This window comes from Carassius auratus, chromosome 20, assembly GCF_003368295.1.
Source record: "Carassius auratus strain Wakin chromosome 20, ASM336829v1, whole genome shotgun sequence".
NCBI classification, from domain to species: Eukaryota; Metazoa; Chordata; class Actinopteri; order Cypriniformes; family Cyprinidae; genus Carassius; species Carassius auratus.
The window spans coordinates 27,270,740-27,292,020 of NC_039262.1; the positions used below are offsets into that span (position 1 = coordinate 27,270,740).

Below are 21,281 nucleotides of genomic sequence, written 5' to 3' on the forward strand. Positions count from 1 at the left end.
ACACACAGCTTCAATGGAGGGACTGAGAGCTCTCGGACTAAATCTAAAATATCTTAAACTGTGTTCAGAAGATAAACGGAGGTCTCACGGGTTTGGAACGACATGAGGGTGATTTATTAATTATATAATTTTGCTATTTGGGTGAACTATCCCTTTAAGGAAGTCACAGTTTGTTGTTCCTTTAGGGGCAAACAATTCCCGCTGATGTCACGACTGATCTCTGTCTTTGGTTTATATTGTAGGCTCTTCCTGTAAGTTCAGCCTATTGTTCTTACACATGCAGGAATGTAAACATAGCACCACATGCAGTGCCTTTCAAAAGTGCTCCGTTTCAAAACCTAAATGTGTTGAATATATTTAACACTATGTTTCCTACTAGAACCACAACGCATATGAAATCAAGAACAAATGAAATATTGTGGTATAAAGAGTATACCCCTCACAAGGCTACCCAGGTCAAGCAGTATGAATTCTCCATTTACACCAAGAAGTGAGGGATAAAACGTCAGTGAGTCAATCATTTCATTAATTCGTTCATTCATTCATTCAGCAGTGTGACAGAAATGTAAGATTGATAATAGTAATGTAATGAAAATAATGGTACGAAAGACTCACCACGTTTGATTTAAAAAAAAAAAGTATGTAAATATGTCTGTAGGGTTCAATCCACATAAAGAGACACAAAAACTGTCTAATAGTCAATCTGACTGAATCCAGATGATTTAAGTCATTTAAAACAGGCTTACTATTGATAACTAAAACTAAAACCATACAAATTGGGGGGGGGGGGGGGGGTTAAAGGAAACTTTATTTCATGAATTACTTTCAAATAATATTATTTATTCAACTAAATAACTAAATAATAATAAAAAAACTAATAAAAACTGTACAGACATTCATCAAGTTCATAATATTTTTTTTTCATATTTTTTTCTAATTTAGTGAATATTATGGTTATTATACATTTAATTTCATTAATTGTTATGCACATCTGTTACTACATATTACAATTCAAAATATTAACAAAGACTATAATAGTATATCAATAATACTAAAATATCACATATTTCAGCTGCATTATTATTATAATTATTATTATTATCATTATTATTACAGCTGAACTGGGTTTTGTGTAGATTAATCATCATTTAAAGTTAAATGTGATAGTCTTCATGTGATTAGTCTTTATGATAACATGGTTTGTCATAATTCAACACAGCCAATAACTATCTTAGGTTATATTTCAGTTTGGGACTGATTCTTACTGTGAACTAGTTGCTTGCATATTACTAGCAAATATTCTGTGTATTAGTATTAATAAAGCACAGATCAATGCCTTATTCTGCATCATATTTTAAATCCCTCAATCCGACCCAGTACTACCTTACTAACTATTAATAAGCAGCTCATTTGTCTGAGGCACAAGTTGTAGTTAATAGTTAGTCAATGGAAGAACTGGTCCCCCAAACTGAAGTGTGACTCTTTTGTAGTTTTATAATTAATGTTATTATAACTAATGCTCTGTCAGGTCTGATGGTAGTTGACTCTTGTATTGTGGTTAAAATGCCTCTATTATGGATTTTTGAAAATGATCTTTCATGCTGTGTGTAACAGTGAATGAAAATATCCTGTAACGTCTTAAATCTGAAAGTGCACCGTGTGTTATTACATCTCAAAATAAAGTTTAGCCATTTCATCTTTGTTTTTTCCCCACATTGGTCTGAATCAAAATGTAAATTCATTCTTGGCCACTAGGTGGTGCTTTTGAAGCAGCAAACATTAGGGCTGTGATGATAAATCGATGCAGAATTGATTTGTGGATGGATTCTGAGATCTTCTGAATGCACTGCGTTTCTCTCTGGAATGGATTCTGAGTTTAGATTGTAACAGCAGATGGCGCTCTACTCTAGTTTCTATCCACACTGTCAAACACTCATGAAGAAGAGCTGAAGAGCGCTTGTGTGTTCGGCTGAGTCTGTACTTTCTCCTCGGCTCAGAATGCTTTTATGACGCCAGATTAAAGTAAACGCACCCCCCAGTGAACACCCTTATAATTCACTTCAACCTTTCGAATTTTATGAATGATTATTTCAGGTTCAAGTGTGTAAGGATTTGGAAACAAAGAGAGTACGTCTGTATCTAAAGCATGCTGCGCCATCTGCTGTTCAAAACTAAGCTCTGCATCGACTCAAGGAAAGAATCACAATGCGTTCAGAAAAACTCTGAATCGAAGGAAACGAGGAGTTTGGAAAAATTAATATTTTAACTGAATCGTTTGGGTGTCGTTGAGTAAGTAAGGTAAAAATAAATGCAGATTACAAAACAATGAAAGTGTTTTCTGACCTTGCATGCATGTCAACCTGTTGTTGGGGATTCCCAAAACCTTTCATTACCCGTAACAGGGGCACTGTGAAGCGGTGCAGCTTACCATCAGCCACCTTCAGCTGCAGGTCCTCCTGTGTCTCTGTGTCTCCGCTGCGCTGGATGATCTCCACCTCTGTGAAGTAGTCCACCATGGCCTGCTCGTCCAGAGAGTCCTGGGAGCTGCAGCGCTGGTACGGTGCCTTCCCTGAGCCCCATCCCAGAGCCGCAGCGGCCGCTCTCCCCCGCTGGACATTGTGCTGACCGGTCCTGCGGCTGCACGGACACAGACACAGAGACCAAATCAACATCACAGATGCTCCAGCCGTCATCACTGCGCTCTCAAACCCACAGCACTTCTCCATTTGCACCAAACCCAGTGAATCATCAGCGTCTGGTTATAGTCTGGAGGAAGTCTATTTTAATGATGATTGTAATGATCATGACTGATATTCAGCACTATTTTAAACACTGAACACCAAGATAGCAAATGTTTTGAAAGATCTTTATTACAATGTTACTTATGAGACAAACTCAATTAATTTTTTTCATATTTGTGATCATTCTTTTTTTATCTCTATTTCTGAATTTCGGTGAAGCAAAGTTTGCACTAGAGATGCATCTAACAATTACATATTTCTGTATGCATGTATGCATTTAAAATGATGATAAAGAAGAAACCAGACTAAATGTGAGCTGACACAAGGCCGGAGAAACACATATTCACTCATCTGAACACTGAGTACATCCTCCATGACATCACTTCCTGTGCTGTTACTGCTCTAGACTGGTGTTATACTGTAAGTGGACTTCAGGGAGAAATGCTCCACAGCACAGAATATAACACATGAGCTTTGAGCTGTTCTTGTGACTGGATGCATGACACACAGCAGGTATGAAGAGTCCTGCTGCTCACCCCAGCAGAGGGATCGAGTCCGGAAGTGTGGAAAACAAGCCTTTGTGCTCGGAGGACATAAAGATGGCATTGTCAGGCTGATTGTTTGGCTGTTTGTACGGGGCAGGCTGCTTTATTCCCTGTCAGGATGAGCCAGTGAACAAACGCTCAGAGCTCAGGCTGAACACAGGAGCATTCAAAGCAGTGTGTATCTGAGATTTGAGTTCAGTGAGGAAATGGTGCGCAAGCAGGTCTGTGCTGCCAATGACGCTCCAGTTTCTGGGTCACGGCCGTTTTAGGACCGAAGCTGTTCTGTGCATTAGTGGTCAGTGGTGGACAAAACCATTACTCCACTTAAAGTATTTATTTTCACTTTCACATGAATAAAGGTACAAATAGCTTTTTTTGTGTACGTGTGTGTGTTTTGTATTCAGATACCCAATAAGTCAAAAAGTACATATTTGTTATTTTTGTTATTATGTGAATAAATACTATTTAGTTGTTTCAGTGTGTTATTTGTCCAAAAATTACAATAACATTTTTAGAATTAATTTTTGTTGACTGATTCCTAAAATATTGGTGTTGTGTCTTACGGGGGTGTAATAATTTAAGCACTGTATGTTTTCATAGCATTCAGTTGGCACAGTAGTTTTAAGGACATTGGGCAGAATGTGGAATAGTGTGTTTTTGTCAAGTAAAAATAAAATAAAGAAAATAAGGGCTTTAATCTGCTTAATCAATTAATCTGCAAACTAATCGATCATCAAAGTAATCGTTAGTTGCAGCCCTATAGGGGACATCTGAGACTTATATCACATCCTGCACAAAGAGTCATAATATGTGCTCTTTAGGAGAACACTAGCATATAACAAAGACCAAATATAACTTCATTGAGTCTTTAAATAGAAGAAGACGCCATCCAGCCAGAACAAGTCAAACATTTACTCTTGAACAAATCAGACTTCTTCACATTGGTTGAGTTGAATTTGCATCTGCAGCCAGTCAAATAAAAGTAGCTAATATTGAATGTGGAAACAGTCACCGTAAACACATGATCTCAAATGAAACACGAGGACTGCTCTTTCCCCTTGCGTTTCTTCAACAACCCTTCCTCTGTCATAAATGTGGAGGATGCTTGGTTGATGGTTTAGCTATTAACCGCGGGGAACGCAGCGGACTCGACATGCTAAAGGTCAGACAGCACACAGCGCATTACTTAAACTACACGTTACTCCCTGTGTGCCACCACCAGTTACTTTTATCCCAAACCTACGCTCCCTTTCCCCCTCTCATCTTTCCTCTGTAGTATCCTCATCTCTCCCTCACACACTCATTTCTCATCTCTGGACGTTACTGACACTTTATGCTCTACTTTAACCTCTTGTCTAGAAGATATAAGTCCTCTCTCCTCTCCCTTCTAACCTCTGGTTATCCGTTGATCTCTGTGAGCACCAGACCAAACTCAGGGCAGCAAATCAAATCAAGTATGAAGCAGTCTTTGCGTTCATCTTTCTCGGCTGAAGTCCATACCGCCAAATCGTTTATATTTCCAGAACAAGATCAACAGCGCTCCAGACACACGTAATCTCTCTCTTCAAAACATTCAGTTCTCTCCTCTGTCCACCTCCAGCTCTTCTATAACAGCTGATGATTTCACCACATTCTTCACAGACAAAATCAGAAGTCAATTCTCAGCCCCGCACACAGGACCTCAAGTCAAGCACACCGGCTGCTAAACCTCCCGTCTTCTCCTTCTGTCCCCTCACTGAGGCAGAAGTATCAAGACTTCTCCTCTCCAGCCGTCCTACAACATCTCCTCTAGACCCAATCCCTTCACACCTCCTCCAACACATCTCTCCTACACTCTCACCTATCATCAACTAGACATGGGATGATAACCGTCTTGAAGGTATACCGCGGTTTGGAAAAGTCATGGTTTCAAAACCACAAACCATGGTTCAAGACACAGACCCACCCGTCATTTGAGACAGATAATATGTGGCTTGCTACCAAGGCAGATAACAGGTTAATTAACTAGCTAACGTCAACTAGTTTCCTCCCTCACTTTACTTTACAGAGCGGGGAATAACAGTCTAAAGTACGTACTCTACTTCTCTGTGATTAAGTACAATAATTAAATGTAGCTGGTATCACGCCTATACTTTTAAACATCCTGCCATTGTTTACATCTGTTCAAAGTCATGATGTCAACAAACTGGCATTGTTTGACCGTGCATGTGTGTGTGTGTGTGTGTGTGTGTGTGTGTGTGTGTGTGTGTGTGTGTGTGTGTGACACTCGTGCTCTCTCACTTCTTACGTGTGTATGTGCACACATCCTCCTAACTCCCCGCTCCAAACCATAGCTTCAGACTTTATCCAGGAAAGGTGAACATTCCTGCATCATAACTTGGACTAAAAGATGAATGTGCAGAAAGCGAGCATGTTTCCAAAAACCTTGTTGAGGTGCAGGTTTAATAACTGAATTTTAAATTTTTTACAGAAATTATTATTATTAAAAAAAAATAATAATAATGATTTATGTTGAGAATTATTGTTGAGAATTATTACTGATTATTGTTGAGAAGCAGGTTTAGGCTCACTGAAGTGACTGCACTTAATTAAGATCAATTTAATTATTTATTTTAATTATTGATCCTAAAACCTACATGAAGCACTTCTCTTATAGACAGCTACAGACCAGAGTAAGTGAGCCGAGCTCCGAGCATTTAATAATCACTCCACTCCTCGCTCCGTTGATCAGAAACACTGTTCTGCCTTCGCTTCCTGAATAAAGTATTTCAATATGTTTGAAAAGTTCTGTTCATAACATATTAAAAATAAAAAAAATTTAATAAATAAAATAACAGGAGAGTTTTAAAGTGGCATAAGCTATTGTCTGCAAACAAAATCAGATACAGATGAAGTAGCACTGTAAGACTACATTTGTTTGAATGCATTATTATTGCGAAAGTGATTGAATGTGAATGTGTTGTACCCGTTTAAATCATACTTTCACCTGAAAATATTCAGTAGAAGGAACAGATAAATTCCTTGAGAACTAGCCTATTAATTCCCGTTCAGCTATTGCCATCATCATAACCTTATGACATGAGTGATCTATCTGTATCAAGCTAGATAAATACGCTTAACGTGAATTCTTGCTAAATATGCAGATATATTACGGACCATTGGCGTGAATTGTACTCGTGATGGAGTGGTGGTGGAGCACTCTTGGAGTGAGTGAAAACCAGGTCTTTCAGTGTGGCTTGGGGAGGGGAGGTATCCAAAGCACATCAGCTGGTCACTGGGGTTCCTCAGGGATCAGTTCTTGGACCCCTCATCTTCTCCATATACACTACATCACTGAGACTCATCATACAGTCACATGACTTCTCCTACCATTGCTATGCTGATGAAACACAGCTCTATCTCTCATTTCAACCAGATGATCCAGCGGTAGCTGCACAGATCTCAGGCTGCCTGGTGGACATCTCGGCATGGATGAAAGAATATCACTTACAGCTCAAACTGGCAAAGACTCAGCTTCTTGTCTTCCCTGGCACTCCAACTGTACAGCATGATTTTTCCATCCAGCTAGGCTCTTCTACAAATACCCCATCAATTTTGGTCAGAAATCTCTGTGTAATCTTTGATGACCAGCTGACCTTCAAAGACCACATTGCACAGACTGCTCGATCTGGCAGGTTTGCATTGCACAAAATCAGAAAGATCAGGCCCTTTCTAATGGAGCATGCGGCAAAACTTCCTGTCCAGGCATTTGTCATTTCTAGGCTAAACTACTGCCCTGCTCTTCTGGCTGGACTTCCTTCAAGCACAATCAAACCTCTACAAATGATTCAGATAAAGCAGCACAACTGGTTTTCACAGAGCCCAAAAGAGCCCATGTTACACCTCTCTTTATCTCCTTGCTACCGGTTGCTGCTTGCATCAAGTTCAAGACACTGATGCTTGCATAGAACAGCCATAGACTCAGCAGCCACCTACTTCCACTCACTATAACGAATCTACTTCACCTCCAGAAGTCTGAGATGTGCTAGTGAGCGACGTCTCGTGGTACCATCACAGAGAGCCTCAAAATCACTTTCCAGAACATTCTCCTTCACCATTCCTGGCTGGTGGAGTGATCTTCCCACCCCTATCCGGAATGCTGAATCCCTGACAATTTTCAAACGACAGCTGAAAACATCTCTTTCGATGCTACTTGACTTCATCCTAAATTAAAGAGAAAGAAAAAAGAACTTTTGTCTTTTTATTTATTTCTTCCCTTACCCTAGCTTGTACTTATTTGAACAATGCCTGAAACTTGGTAGATCACGCACTTCCTGTGTCTGTTTGCTTCTATAATCGCGTTATGTATTCACCATTGTAAGTTGCTTTGCATAAAAGTCTCTCCAAAATGACTGAATGTAAATGTAAATGTAAATTACAACAGAAGTGAAACCCGTGCCCTCGGCCACAGATAAAGAAAGGGTCAAGCGCCCCCGTATTTCTCATTCTACATACACAAACAAAAGAGGCAGAGCATCAGACCGAACACTAACACAAAGTGTGTTCTACAGCAGGCTCGGACTGAAGCTCTGCAGTTAGACTCATGGAGTCGAGTCGAGGGGCAAAGCAATGTGGGAGTATGGGCTGTTGCTATGACAACCAAAAGCATACCTGTGGAATGTGGTTGCGTGGAGACGGTGAGAGGCCATGTAGTGTTTCAGACAGAGAGGACGTGTGCATTCACGTTCAACTGATGAAATCTGACTAAAAGTGAGCTTTTGAATCACATTCAATGTGCATAATGCAAACTGAACATTCATCACAATATGACAGAAGAATACAGGATGGAATTTATTCTCACTTTAAACCTGTATTGCTTAAGGAAGTTGTAATTGATCTTTGCTCCCTTTTTCCATGAGACGCTCTTTTGATCTGACATTGCAGGAATTCCCCCAGTGATTTTCATTTTATGTTCTTATTTGTATCTTATTTTTCCCCCAAATTATAAGGGAATTTATATCGTTGAATGCATTATGTGGGTGAAAAATGCACTATTACTGTTTTACCATGGTATTCAAAGCAATGAAACTGGTACTACATTGGTGGTACATTTTTAATTTCCCATCTGTTATGTAATTTTGTGTTAAAGGGATACTCCACTCCAAAATTAACATTTTCTCAATCACTAACCCTTATATGATCCGAACTGGGATATTAGTGAACTGCCTTTCTCTTTCTTTTTTTCTGATATCGGTATCGGCAGCCAGACATATCGGTCGGGCTCTACAACGCAGCACCAATTGCTGGGTTTGTCCATATTTCCCCCAGCGCTAGGTTGTATTTAACCCAGCATCTTTTAGCGTTTAATGGCAGTTTAGCACTGGTTGACTCAGCAGCTGGTCTCTCGGAGACGCAGATGATTTTAGAGTTCACACTCCTCTACAGGAAGCAAGTCTGTTTTTGGCTATGGAACAGGAGTTGGGCTTGGCTTGGGTCAGAGCGTGATCTGAGCTGAGGAGCACAGCGGTCTCATGCTGATACTGACTGTGAACTTTTATTTGATGCTCAGCTTAGTTAATCACATCTTCTGGTCAAATGCCCAAACCCGGTTGGGTTGACGAGCTCAGTGTTAGACTCATATCTTTCTGAGAGTTTACAGGTCTCAGCACGCTCAGTGGCGTGAGTGGAAACTACTTCCTGCCTACCGTTGTTTCCTGCAGGAAGAATTTGAAGCTGATTCTCAATGACTGAATTGATATCCACATGCAGCACTTTTATGATATATTCTAATTTACATGAAACACTTCATACGAGCGTCCACATATCACACATAATCTCAGCTTTTATTACGTTCAGGTCAACTTTCCAAAACAGACATGGAGGTGCACAGGAGCTGTGTGCTGTGTCAATGGAAAAGAGATAAAGGCCAGGCTCTGATAGCGCTTGTTGATTTTGTCCAGTTATACGCTTGTGTACACGAGATGTCTTCACAGTCAGGTTTTGATTGGGTTCTGACCCTGCTGTATGTCCAGCGCCCATCAGAGACATCATCATCGCTCACAAAGAGCACAAAGCATGCAGCGCACACTGAATCAAATATTCATTATGCAACTGCTCGGCCACACAGGATGGACACAACACAGCTCCACTCACATAGTTAGGGCCCTATCAAATAAGTTTTTTTTTTCTTCTCTCTGTTTTCATTTTTCTGGATTCCATGTTTTTGTTTTCTTTGTTTTCATTTTTATCGACTCATTTTCAATGCTTAAAATTAATTTTATCAATCAAAAAGCATGGCTAAGTAATTCAAATCATAAAACGTATACAATTTCACATCAATGTATTAAAGGATTAACAAAAATTACATGTTTAGTACTCTATCTCAGCATATGTTTTATTGTTACCAGATTGTGTATTTTAGCATATCTAAATGCATAAAAATTACTTCTACTTCTACTTCTGCATTGTGTATTAAAACTTTTCCTTGTTATTAAATGATGGCATAAAACATTAATTTCATTTATTTTTTTAATTATTGAAAACTAACACTTTTTTTCAGAAACAAAGGAGATTTACTATGAAATTTAAAACATGGAATAAATGTGTGTTTATTCCTTGAACAATAAAGTACAGAAGTGCAGAGAACGTGAAGTCATATTTAAATATTATTTTTGTGGCTTAATATTCACATGCTAGTCCATTTTGGGATTTGATTTGAGTGTAAAGACCTACTTTTGATTAAAATATTCTACATTTTTAAATTCTGTCGTGATATGCCATGTTATACAGTAAATTTATACCTGGATTCTGCGATTCTGTCCAGGTTTTTTGCATTGCACAATCATAAGGCACCACATAGTTTTCAGTTGCAGGTGCTGTATGTAATTTGTTTGACTGTGTTAAAGCAAATAAAAACACTATGTTTGCAGACATTTAAGAAACATGATACAGTGGATTTCTTAATGCTACAGTCAGCTATTCTGCTTAGAAATGTGTGTTTTGTGTCAGAACGGCTGTTTTTGTTTTGGTCTGTTTTACTCCGCCCACTGCCAGTTTAACCAATAGTATTTTGACACCCTGTGTTGCCAAGTTGGCTGAAAACACAGCGTATTGCAGCCATGAAAGAGTATTTTGTTCTAAGGCCCTACGAAATCACAATTCCCCTTTTGTTCTTATTATTGTTTTATTTTTTTTTTTTTTTGGTGTTTCCATCACTCATTACTGATGCCATGTTTTTAATGTGCATAAAAACAGGGTGATGGAGACATAGCTATAAACAATTGTTTTGTGGGATTCACCCAAAAGGTCCAGTGTATGATCTAAATATAGAAGTGTCTCGTTTAAACATGCTTCTTCCATGCTGAATCTAAACAACCGTTCTGACTGCAAACAACCGGCAAAACACAGATGCTTGAGCAAGCAGGCCAGTTGGCAGAGCAGATCCACACACACACACACACACACACACACACACTCAGAGAGCTTGTCCTCAGGCAGCGTGAGCCGCTGAGCTCCGGCCGACAGAATCCACGAGGGACTTCTGCTCACAGCTGCGGTACGAGGAAGACTGCTGCGCTCCATCTGAGGACACGAACAACAGCCAGCCTCCCGCTTCACGAGCAACATGCTGTCTATGATTCTTTTCTTTATTTCATAAAAGCACAACGTTTTGTTGATATTGTGAGTGCACACAAATAAAATCTGATTTATGAATTATGTATTACTCTTACCTTTGTGTAAAAATTACTGTGTATCCACTGAAAAAACTGCAAGTGATTGCGCTGGCACCTCCATGACCTGCAAAACGTGCTTTGGCTTGCACTTTCCACACAAACTATTGGATACAGCGCACATTTATCTAGATTTAATGTGCAAACATGCCTCTATCTGTAGATTTTATTTTAGGCAAGTCGTGATGATTTGAGAAGTCTAAATTGATCAAACATAGGCTCACTGTCTCCCACTGACCGATTGGTCATTACTTTAAAAAACAAAAATGTATATTTAATGAACAAAAAAATTATTCTAAATTAACTAAATAAAAAATAATCACTTATCCATCACATACACATACAACCAAGGCAGAACATCAGTTACTGCTCTTTGACTTTATTTGGGAACGCTCAAATTACGTTACGGTGCTCTGCATCTGTTTAGCCCTTCGTCTGAGCAAGTCTGGACTTAAACGGTATTCTGCCTCTGCTTTACTGTCCATTACAGTCTGCTGCGTTTAAATTACAATGTGACTTGTGTACTTTCATACATCTGTCAGCACTTTATTAGACAAACAAATTAGAGAGATCGCAATCTAACCAACAGCTCCATAACAAAGCACTGTAAACAAGCAACAACTAGATAGATTGGCAACAATAATTAATCATAAATAATCTTTAAAGGTTGTTTTTTAATAATGCAGATGAATCACTCAGTGCCAGCTGTGAGTCTGGAGCCGCACACTTCTGCACGTGTGTGGACTCAAATGACGTGACAGCATATTATGATCATTGACAGTTAACAAAGAAATCCTTTTTCTGCCTTTTCTTTTAATTCGATAAAATCCATGGTAATGAACGCCATCGCAGATGTTTAATTCACAATCATTCTCAGCATTATTCCTGCTGGCGTTCACATCAATCTACAAGTCGTTCTTATAGGTTAGGCTATTTTCATTCAGTTCATGCAAAAACAATAATAAGTCTTGAATCCTTTAATGTTTGTGAACACTGCAAATAAATTGGTTGCAAAATGGTATCCATTGCCTTTTGCTCTTGCGTGACATTTTACTTTTTGCAGACAGTTCAAAGGCATAGTACAATAACAATCAAGTTTGAAATCATTTTTTGAAAACATCTAATTTCCAGATTTCCAGCATTCCACCTATATTATTTTTTTTTCTGGACAAATAAAAATCTGTAAAGCCAATTTTAAAGCCGCTACACACTCTGGAGCAGAGCAGCAATCCACCTGTCACTCAAGTAGCCACACCCTTAATTATACATAACTTTAAGGCTAAATATAATTAAAACTTTATAATAAAAAATAAAACAAATTCACCCCCTCACAGTTGTCATGAAGTGCAGATTTACCTATGTAGACCAAAACCACTTTTTGTATCAGGCTGTAAAACATATTTTTTCTGCTGTCTGTCATAATAATAAATGTTTCTCGAGCAGTAAATCATCATATTATAAGGATTTCTGAAGATCATGTGACACTGAAGACTGGAGTAATGATACTAAAAATTCAGCTTTGAAATTACTAAATAAATTACATTTTAAAATATATACAAATAGAAAACAGCAATTTTAAACAGTAAAAATATTTCACAATATTATTGTTTTTTTTTCTGTACTTTGGATCAAATAAATGCAGTCTTAGTGAGCAGAAGAGACTTCTTTAGAAAAACGTTGACTGTTCAGAAACTTTTGACTGGTATTGTACATCACATTATCATAATTCAGTTGTACTGTATCATATCGGCATCATCAGCCGCTGACAAACCCATGTTCTGCTGTACACAAATCTGGTGGTTTAGTGATGTTAAAGGTCTTCTGAAGGGTTAGGTTTAAATGCAGCAGGAATGATCTCAATAAAGCCAAGTACTAGCCGATATATCGGTCTGTCGCTACCTAAAACAAACGAATATACTACAAGATCATCAAAAGACGAACTAGTAACTACATCTGGCCAACCACATATTAAGCCTAATCCAACTAATCCATCACTACATCTAAAACAGCCAAAAAACTACATTATTCGGTTATCATCTTCACAAACTGATAAACAGCATTTCCAGAAGGACAAGATCTGGCCATGATGAAAGACTGTGAGAAGAACACTGCCAAGCAGTCTAGTGAGGGAGCTTAAGAGGTTTCGAACACAGCCCTAGGATTCAGTTGCCATAATAAATAGTGCACACTAGTAATAAAGAAACGCGCTGATGCGATCCTCACCTCGCTCCGGGGAACTCCGTCGGCTCTCTGCAGCCGACAGTCGATAAGGCTTCGCTGTTGCTGGTGTACGCGGTTAACACGACGCCCTGCTCGTCCTGCTGTCGACTCATCTTTAGCGCAGCATTATTGTGACATTATAAGTCTCGGTGTAACTTCGGACGAACTACCGCTCGACTCTCCTAACAACACGAATAACCAGAGCGATACATCTCCGCCCCCGCGGCGTCATGATGACCAATCCTAGCGCGGGAAGAGTCGGCTTATGAATATTAAGGACGTTATGTCACGCTTACCCAACAAGCCTTGCTAATTGGCTGAAATGCAGACGCTGTTAGTCATGACTATTAATAACATTACGCAACCCGACGCTCCGGAAAGGTTACTAGGCAACATAAGTAACGTAATCAACATACATTAGATATGTCTTTAGCGAAACAGAATTTATATCAGAGAATGACGCGGGACGGAGACTTATACATTTTTTTCAAGTAAACTTTAACCGGTCGTGCTTCCTTAAAAAAAAAAAAATACTTAACGTTTTGAAATGTATCAGAAGATTTGGTTCATTAACATGCATGCATACCAAACACTGAAAACCTAAAGCTGAAACTTTAAGATGTCAGCATTGTGTAGCAGGCATGAGGTTCGCTCCATCTGCCTCTTGTGTGTCAACAGTGTGCCTACGGTTCAGATTAAATGACATCCTCTTCTCTGAAAAAGTGAGGTCGAGCTGAGAGTGAAGGGAAGGAAATATGAGGTTCAGCCGAGGTACCCTGACTGGAAACCATTATTTATTTACTTTAATTCCTCAGCACTCTTCAGAACAGGCCTGCTCCATCACAGATATTAGTTCAGCATCTGTCTCTAGCGCCTGACAGCTGTTCTCCACAGCACACACTGAAGGAAAAGTGCACGTGTGTTTCGATAGATAGCTGTATGTCCGTGTCCTGTTATCAGACACATTCAGGACAAAAACACAAATATGGACGTATTGTCTCATAATGGCTTCGTCGTGTTGTGTGTTTCAAAGTTAATAGCTATTTTTGAAACATAAATAAATGGTTTTAAAGAGCAGTTATGAAGACAGTCATACTGATGCAAATATTTAAGCATCAGTTGAAAGAGCAGTTAAAGAGCACTGAAGCTGTGGTGCTAGGCTGGTTTGAAGGGTGTTGCAATGTGAAATCCTGAGTGTCTTTCACTTTTTGTCTAAAATCACATCTATCTATCTATCTATCTATCTATCTATCTATCTATCTATCTATCTATCTATCTATCTATCTATCTATCTATCTATCTATCTATCTATCAGTTATGGCAGCAGATCTGAACAGAAGGAAAGACAGATCTGCTCTGCAGCTGTGATACTGCCCTCTAGTGTTCAGACTCACTCAGCCTCTCTTTGTTTGACCATGTGACTTCACACAAAGAACAAACACATCATGAGCTTACAGCCAGCTTCACCTACTTCTCCATCATAAGTCTTTACGATTCTTTATCATTCTTAATATCAGCACATATTGTGAAGCAGATGAGTGCAGACATGAGGAAGGAGATACATCAACATTATCTGCTTGGAAACCTCAGCTCTTGAGAAACTGTGTGAGATGCAGCGTCACACAACTTACAACAGCATTACAAGCATCCCTCCTTTAGCCAGGTTAGGGACATATTGTATTTAATGTGGAAGAAAACAAGGCACTACATAAGGAGGTTTTTACCAAGTGCCCAAAAACATAGACCTAACCCTTTACCTACCCCTAAACCTAACCCTACCCAGAATTTATCCCAAAATTCAGAGGGTGCAGAACGACCTTAACCTTGTTGTAAGCATAAAACAGACATTTTTTGTAAGTTTATCCCTCAGTTCTGATTGGTTGATTGGGGTGTTGATCCAGGAACATTAAGGATGCTAGATTCTGAAAGATGTTCAATTCAAAACAATTTTTTTAAAGAGTCAGGCAGCAGTTTCATCAGTATTTCATTAAACAATAGTACAATCAACTGAAGGTACAGTACTTCAGTCCCTCACAGCCTCATTTTCATTCCTGTCAAAAATTAAAAACAGCGTTACCCTGACTGAGGTCTATAGGGATTTCCCAAAAACAGGGTACAAAATAAAGCTGGAAACTCTACAAAAAATACATTTACCAAGTTTTTTTTAACACAATTTTTGACAAATATAATTACATTAATAAAAATATATTTACCAATCACTCTAACCCTACATTTCTTTGAATTGTACTATTTTCAACTAAATCCCTTAAATAAATGTGTTACTCTACACAGTACAAAGAAGTTTCATCAGTTAGGATGAACAATGAACAACACATCTACAGCATTTCTTAGACTTAATGATTATTTACTTAAGCATTTTTAAAAGTTGTAATGAAGTAAATGACTGTGTATCTGTTAAGATGAGTAACTATGAACTAATAGGAGTAAACAGTTGAAGGCTTTTATGAATGCAGCATCACTCCAAACCATTTCACTTCCTGTGTGTCACAATTCTATGGAACACTCTATTTCTTCAATAGGAGGGACATTATGTTGTCATGTTCAGTTTAGCACTCAACTACACAACTCATTTCTGGCAAATGCACTATTAATTAAAAATGTATATATATACGACTTTCCTAAGGGGTGGTTAGTAACTGGATAATGTTGCTAGTTAATGCATTCTCTATGAACGTCAAACTTCACACTTCATGCATCCATTAAACATTAGCAGCAGATTCAAACACACTCAGACTTCAGACAAAGAGCAGAGTAAAGATCCTGCTGCACTGGACTCACACAGACACACTTCGTCTAATTACACTGGTTTTAAACATGGCTCAAATATACACATTCCTCTTTGGGCCACTGTAGGAACATCTCTTGAGAGGAGGAGGGGAGAAGAGAAGAGAAGAGGAGAGGAGAGGAGAGGAGAGGAGAGGAGAGGAGAGAAGAGGAGAGAAGAGAAGAGAAGAGAAGAGAAGAGAAGAGAAGAGAAGAGAAGAGAAGAGGAGGAGAGGAGAGGTGAGGGGAGAGGTTTAACACAACTTTATTAATTACAATTTTCCTTCAATATATCATTACTATCACAATAAATCCTCATTCATGACATCTTGCCTTCATTTTTAGTCAAATGTTAAAACCAAACCATGCTTACAACAGTTTCTTTTTAAAAAAAAATTAAGAACAAGCTGTTCTTCATAAATACAACATAAAATTTCCTTTACACACCAATTTTCTCTGAAAGTTATTAAATATCCCACCAAAACATAGTAAGAAAATTCAATTTTCAATCTATTTGCAATTAAACCCTTCAACATTATTACTGGGTCCAAACCACCAATACCAAGTCGATTATTTTTCCTAGTCTTCCAAATGGACAGTTTTGCTGTGCCTAAAACATAGTTTAAGAGACCAAAGATGATCTTTTTTGACATTCTATATTTTACGCCCCCTACAAAAACACATTCTGAAAAGGTTTCACCAAAACCTCTAAACCATTCCGTCAAAACTTTAAAAAGCTCATCCAATCGTTTACAATTTAAAAACAGATGTTCCACAGTCTCTTCATCACCACAAAACTCACACTCCGCTCTAACTGCTGGATTCAGGTGAGACACATATCTGTTCGTAGCTGGGTCATTATACGAAAACGTGCCATTTCCCACTTTTAATGTTTGATTTTCAAATTTCTGTTTTGAAAATCTTTAAGCCCCTTTTTGGATTAAGTAGATCCTTACCTCTCAGCAAAATGTGCCGTGCCATCTCAGGCTATCTTATTTTTTTCATTTTTTTCATTTAACTAATTTAAATGTGTGTTTTTGGTCAACCCTGTTACCAACATATTAATTACTTTTTGAAAAGGTTTTAAATACATGTATAGAACAAATCTGATATACTGTGGAAGATATACTCCCCCTTGTTACATTAAGAGTGTTTGTGAATTGAGAATATTGAAAGTTTTATTTTTTTAAGGGGATGAATACGTTCATTTCCAAATTACACTCTCCCAGCATCTTCTGTTTTAAGAAAAATGTATGGAAACAAAAATTAAACACCTCAATTCAATTTTGAGTGGATTATTAGCCTCTCTTACTAAACATTTACAATTAATTGATTACATTTTTATTTACATTTTTTAAGTTATATTAGAATATTATACAAGTAACAGGGTTGACACATCAGTTACAGGGTTGACAACAGCTACCGTATTGATTATACTGCTTGTTTGAGTTACAATTATGGTTGTAATGGAGTCTTAATTGGACATTCATAAACCTTTAATTCAACATGACTAATCAGCATATTATGTAGACGGCTCTATTGAGATATTTTAGCATAAAAATGATGAAAAACCGAAACTTATCTGTTTGCATGAACTTTAACTTTAAAATGTAAAACTGTTGCCCCGCCTTCTACTTCTCAAACCTCATACTTTCTATGATATTGTGCTGAGAAAACACAGATTTACCCATTCTGTGTTGGTAGTGGCGTGTACCACAGTTTGCTTTGCCAATTGAGAAACTTGATTGGTAAACGGTTTGCCAGAATATACCCTGACCCAGATCTATCCCGTTAGTGAAGCATTGGTTTCCACACTGGTTTCATTAAATAAATAAATAAAGGAAATTATTATTTTAAAAGATTCACGAATAAGAATCATCTGTTCACGAATTGGATCGTGAACTTGCATTACCGAGCCAAAGATGATACTGAACATTTCGAATGAATAAAGAAGTTCATCTGTAAACCACATAAAGCTATTGTTTGACTTCATAAACCTTTATTTTATGCATGCTTCGTATGGATCTGTTGACTGAATGCATAGTGTGATTTCTAGGAGAATGTTTGTGTCGTTATGTGCTTGTAACGGGAAAAAATCAGTCGCGGTATTGTTTGAAATCCCCAAACTTAAATATTAAATTAATAAATTACATCAAAATAAAAGTAATCACTGGTAATCTAAAATAGTTTTCAGATGTTACTGTAATCTGATTACCCCTTATTTAAAATGTAATTTTAACGAAATACAGTTACTCATATTTTGTATTTTACATACGTAACGCTGTTACATGTATTTCGTTACACCCCAGCCCTGATTATTTATGATTGTGTAGCATACTGTAAATGTAAGTAGTTCACATGCCATCAAATAATCATACAAGTCACACAAGCTTGATTTATTTTTTGACAAGAAAACTTTTTCAAACTATTTGGATGGAGTGCATGTATGGAGAGTATCCCAAATGCAAACTGAAAAGCTTGTTAATTTATTGACTTCTCATAATAAAAAAAATAATGACTTTTGATTTATAAAGCACTTATAAAAAGCATTTATAAAACCCAATGAAACCTTATTAAAGCATTTATAAAACCCAATGCACTTGTGTGTATCAGTATAGATCAGTAACCTCAACATATTTTAGCCTATCTATCAGTAGAATAAATAAAAAAACATGATTTTTAGGGATAAAAACTGTAAAAACATGTATATTATGTATACTATTTGTAAGAAAAGTATGTCTGTTAAAATTCTCAGTCATCCAGGTCATAGTTATCCAAGAAGGGTTGGCTCAGGGGTGACAACCCCACAGAGGTTAAATGCCTGGCACTCCCCATCAGTCATTTAGAAATGAAGAAACCCCTTGGATGAGAGGCAATAGCTTCAAATATGGACGTACCTAGTCCAGTTGCCCTTGATTTAACCCTTCTTGTGTATACAACATGGGTAAGACACACAAAAGCGTACTTGGGTCAACCCTCTTACCCTGGAATGGTTACAGGGTTGACGGTAACAGGGTTGACGAAAAAGGTTATTGCCGGCCATTACTAGCCATGAGGTATAGGTAATGACACTACATTACGTGCCTTAATGAGAGGCTTAAATATTATCATATATGTAAATTTTTAAATATGTACCAAAAACTTTTTAACATATGCTTTTCTGGTAACAGGGCTGACACAATGAGCGTGTCCCTGTCTTTCAGACATCACATAACCTCAAAGAAAATTCATTAAAAAGAAGAGAACACTTACTTGTCTTCTACCATCAACTTCATGAAAGTCAGATAATGTCACTTCCTGGAACTGATGCAACTTTTGGAACAGTCCATTATCTTTAAAGAGGTGTTTTTATAAAAAGTAACAGGGTTGACGAGAACCTAGGGACCCGACTAAATTGTGTGTTTTTTTTATTTTATTTGACACGTTAAGAATAAAATCCATTTATGACTAATGAACTGACACTTAAGGCTTTATACAAGTATATGTTTTTTTATGATAGTTTGACTTTTTTGGCCTCGATAGCAAGTAGAAGTAGAAAAATCTTACTGAGGGACAGGCCATTTTCAACATTTCTTCAAGATGCTTTGTACAAAAATGTGATTAAAATCCTTTAAAAACCAAAGAAACAGAAAATAATTTATTCTTATATTATGAGACATTATGGAAACTAAAATATAAAATATTCTATTTCTTTTATGTTTTATTAAGATATACAGAGCTTTTTTTTCCTGAGGGACACAAAATGGCACGTTTTCGTATAATGACCCAGCTATTGCCCCGTTAATAAGCCTCCACTGCAAATCCCCAGTCCGCCTCTCTATTGGAGACTTATACAGGGACCTCCACTGATCTCTCAAGGGAAAGTTAGGCCCAAAAATCCTTATCCATTTCAACGGCTGCCGCTCTTAACACATAGGTTATATAAAACCTTTTTAGACATTTCATCAACTGTCCATAGCCCCTTTCACACTGCATGTCGGACCCGCAATATTCCCGTAACATTGCCTGGTCTCCTTCTGTGTGAAAGCAACCACGTCCCAGGATTGATTACCGAATCGAACCCGGGTCGGGGACCTAGTAACATTGCGGTAATCGACCCGGAACGAGCGCTGTGTGAACAAAAGCCAGATCTAATTCCGTATCGAAGTGATGACGCGCGTTATCGCGCGACTCTTTTACCGGCTGTTTTGAAGGAAGATCAACATTCGCGACGAAAACATATGTGCAAACTGTAATGAAGCAGAGATCAGTTAGTTCCTCACTTTCCGCGCTGACGCAGAGATCGTTTGCTTGCTTCAGTTAAAGTATAACTTGCCAAGCGTTGTCGACTCGTACATTACACGTCACGCGCTGATGACACGTGTCGTTACGGGATCTTCAAGGGTTGTGTGTGAAAGCACACACATATACCGGGACATCACTGGCAGTGTGAAAGTGCCAAATCTAGCGACCAGGGAACAATTACAGGAACACTTTACCCCTGTATTTGCCGGAATGGCAGTGTGAAAGGGGCTCTAGTCTCAAAAATTCCAGAGCCATCAATGGATGGATGTTCTTCCAACACACTGGTGTCACAAGTTGACGAAATAAGCAGTTTCTGAGGTGGAACATCAGTCTGTTCGTTCAGACCCTCTCTTTGTATAAGTTCTCTATAATGTCCCGGCAAAAAAAGAACGTATTTCCTCCAAAAACCGGATAGCCAGGCGTCGTGATCGCAGACCCGTGGAAAGCATTATCTCCTCCGCAGTCTTCCATCCCTCCGAACCGACCAAATCTTTTAATTTTGTACAGTTTCGTCTCAGCATGTTCTCTTGTACACTCTTTGAAGACAATAGTATTCCATGAACTACTGGATTATGGAACAGTGGCTCCTCCAACACCCAGTATTTCGGGATTTCAAATACTCTTTTAATCTTGAACGTTTTTGCCCATGCTTCCAACACCGATTTATAAAAAGATGTGATCTCTGATAAGTCCATCTCTTGAATTTTTATCCAAAAAAGATGCAGATCATAATTCAAACCTTCTATTCTTCCCAAAATTGCACCAGCAGTACGAATCCAGACCAAGTCTTTCCTACACAAAAGTTTTTGAGCTGAAAGCAATCTGAATGCTTGAATTCTGCACTTGATATCTATCAATCCCTGTCCTCCTTCACAAGGAGGCAAATAGAGTTGTGCAGCACGAATCCAGTGTTTGCCGTCCCAGAAAAAATCCACGAATCTCTTTTGAATGGAAGTCACCAAATCTTCTGGTGGTTCAACCACCATTAACTTGTGCCA

The 21,281-nt window shown here is 38.2% G+C and overlaps 1 protein-coding gene across 2 annotated transcripts in view; it reads right to left on the minus strand.

The window, feature by feature from the left end:
* LOC113037691 (rho GTPase-activating protein 18-like) overlaps window positions 1–13,430 on the minus strand; it is a 28,570-nt gene extending 15,140 nt beyond the window's left edge. For both annotated transcript variants that reach the window (XM_026195003.1, XM_026195004.1), the window contains exons 1-2: window positions 13,219–13,430; window positions 2,429–2,637 (exon numbers count right to left, since the gene is read on the minus strand). In XM_026195003.1, coding sequence (XP_026050788.1) covers window positions 2,429–2,637; window positions 13,219–13,328 — 319 coding nt within the window. In that variant the 5' untranslated portion in view covers window positions 13,329–13,430. The remainder of the gene's footprint in view (window positions 1–2,428; window positions 2,638–13,218) is intronic.
* Window positions 13,431–21,281: the final 7,851 nt, after the last annotated feature.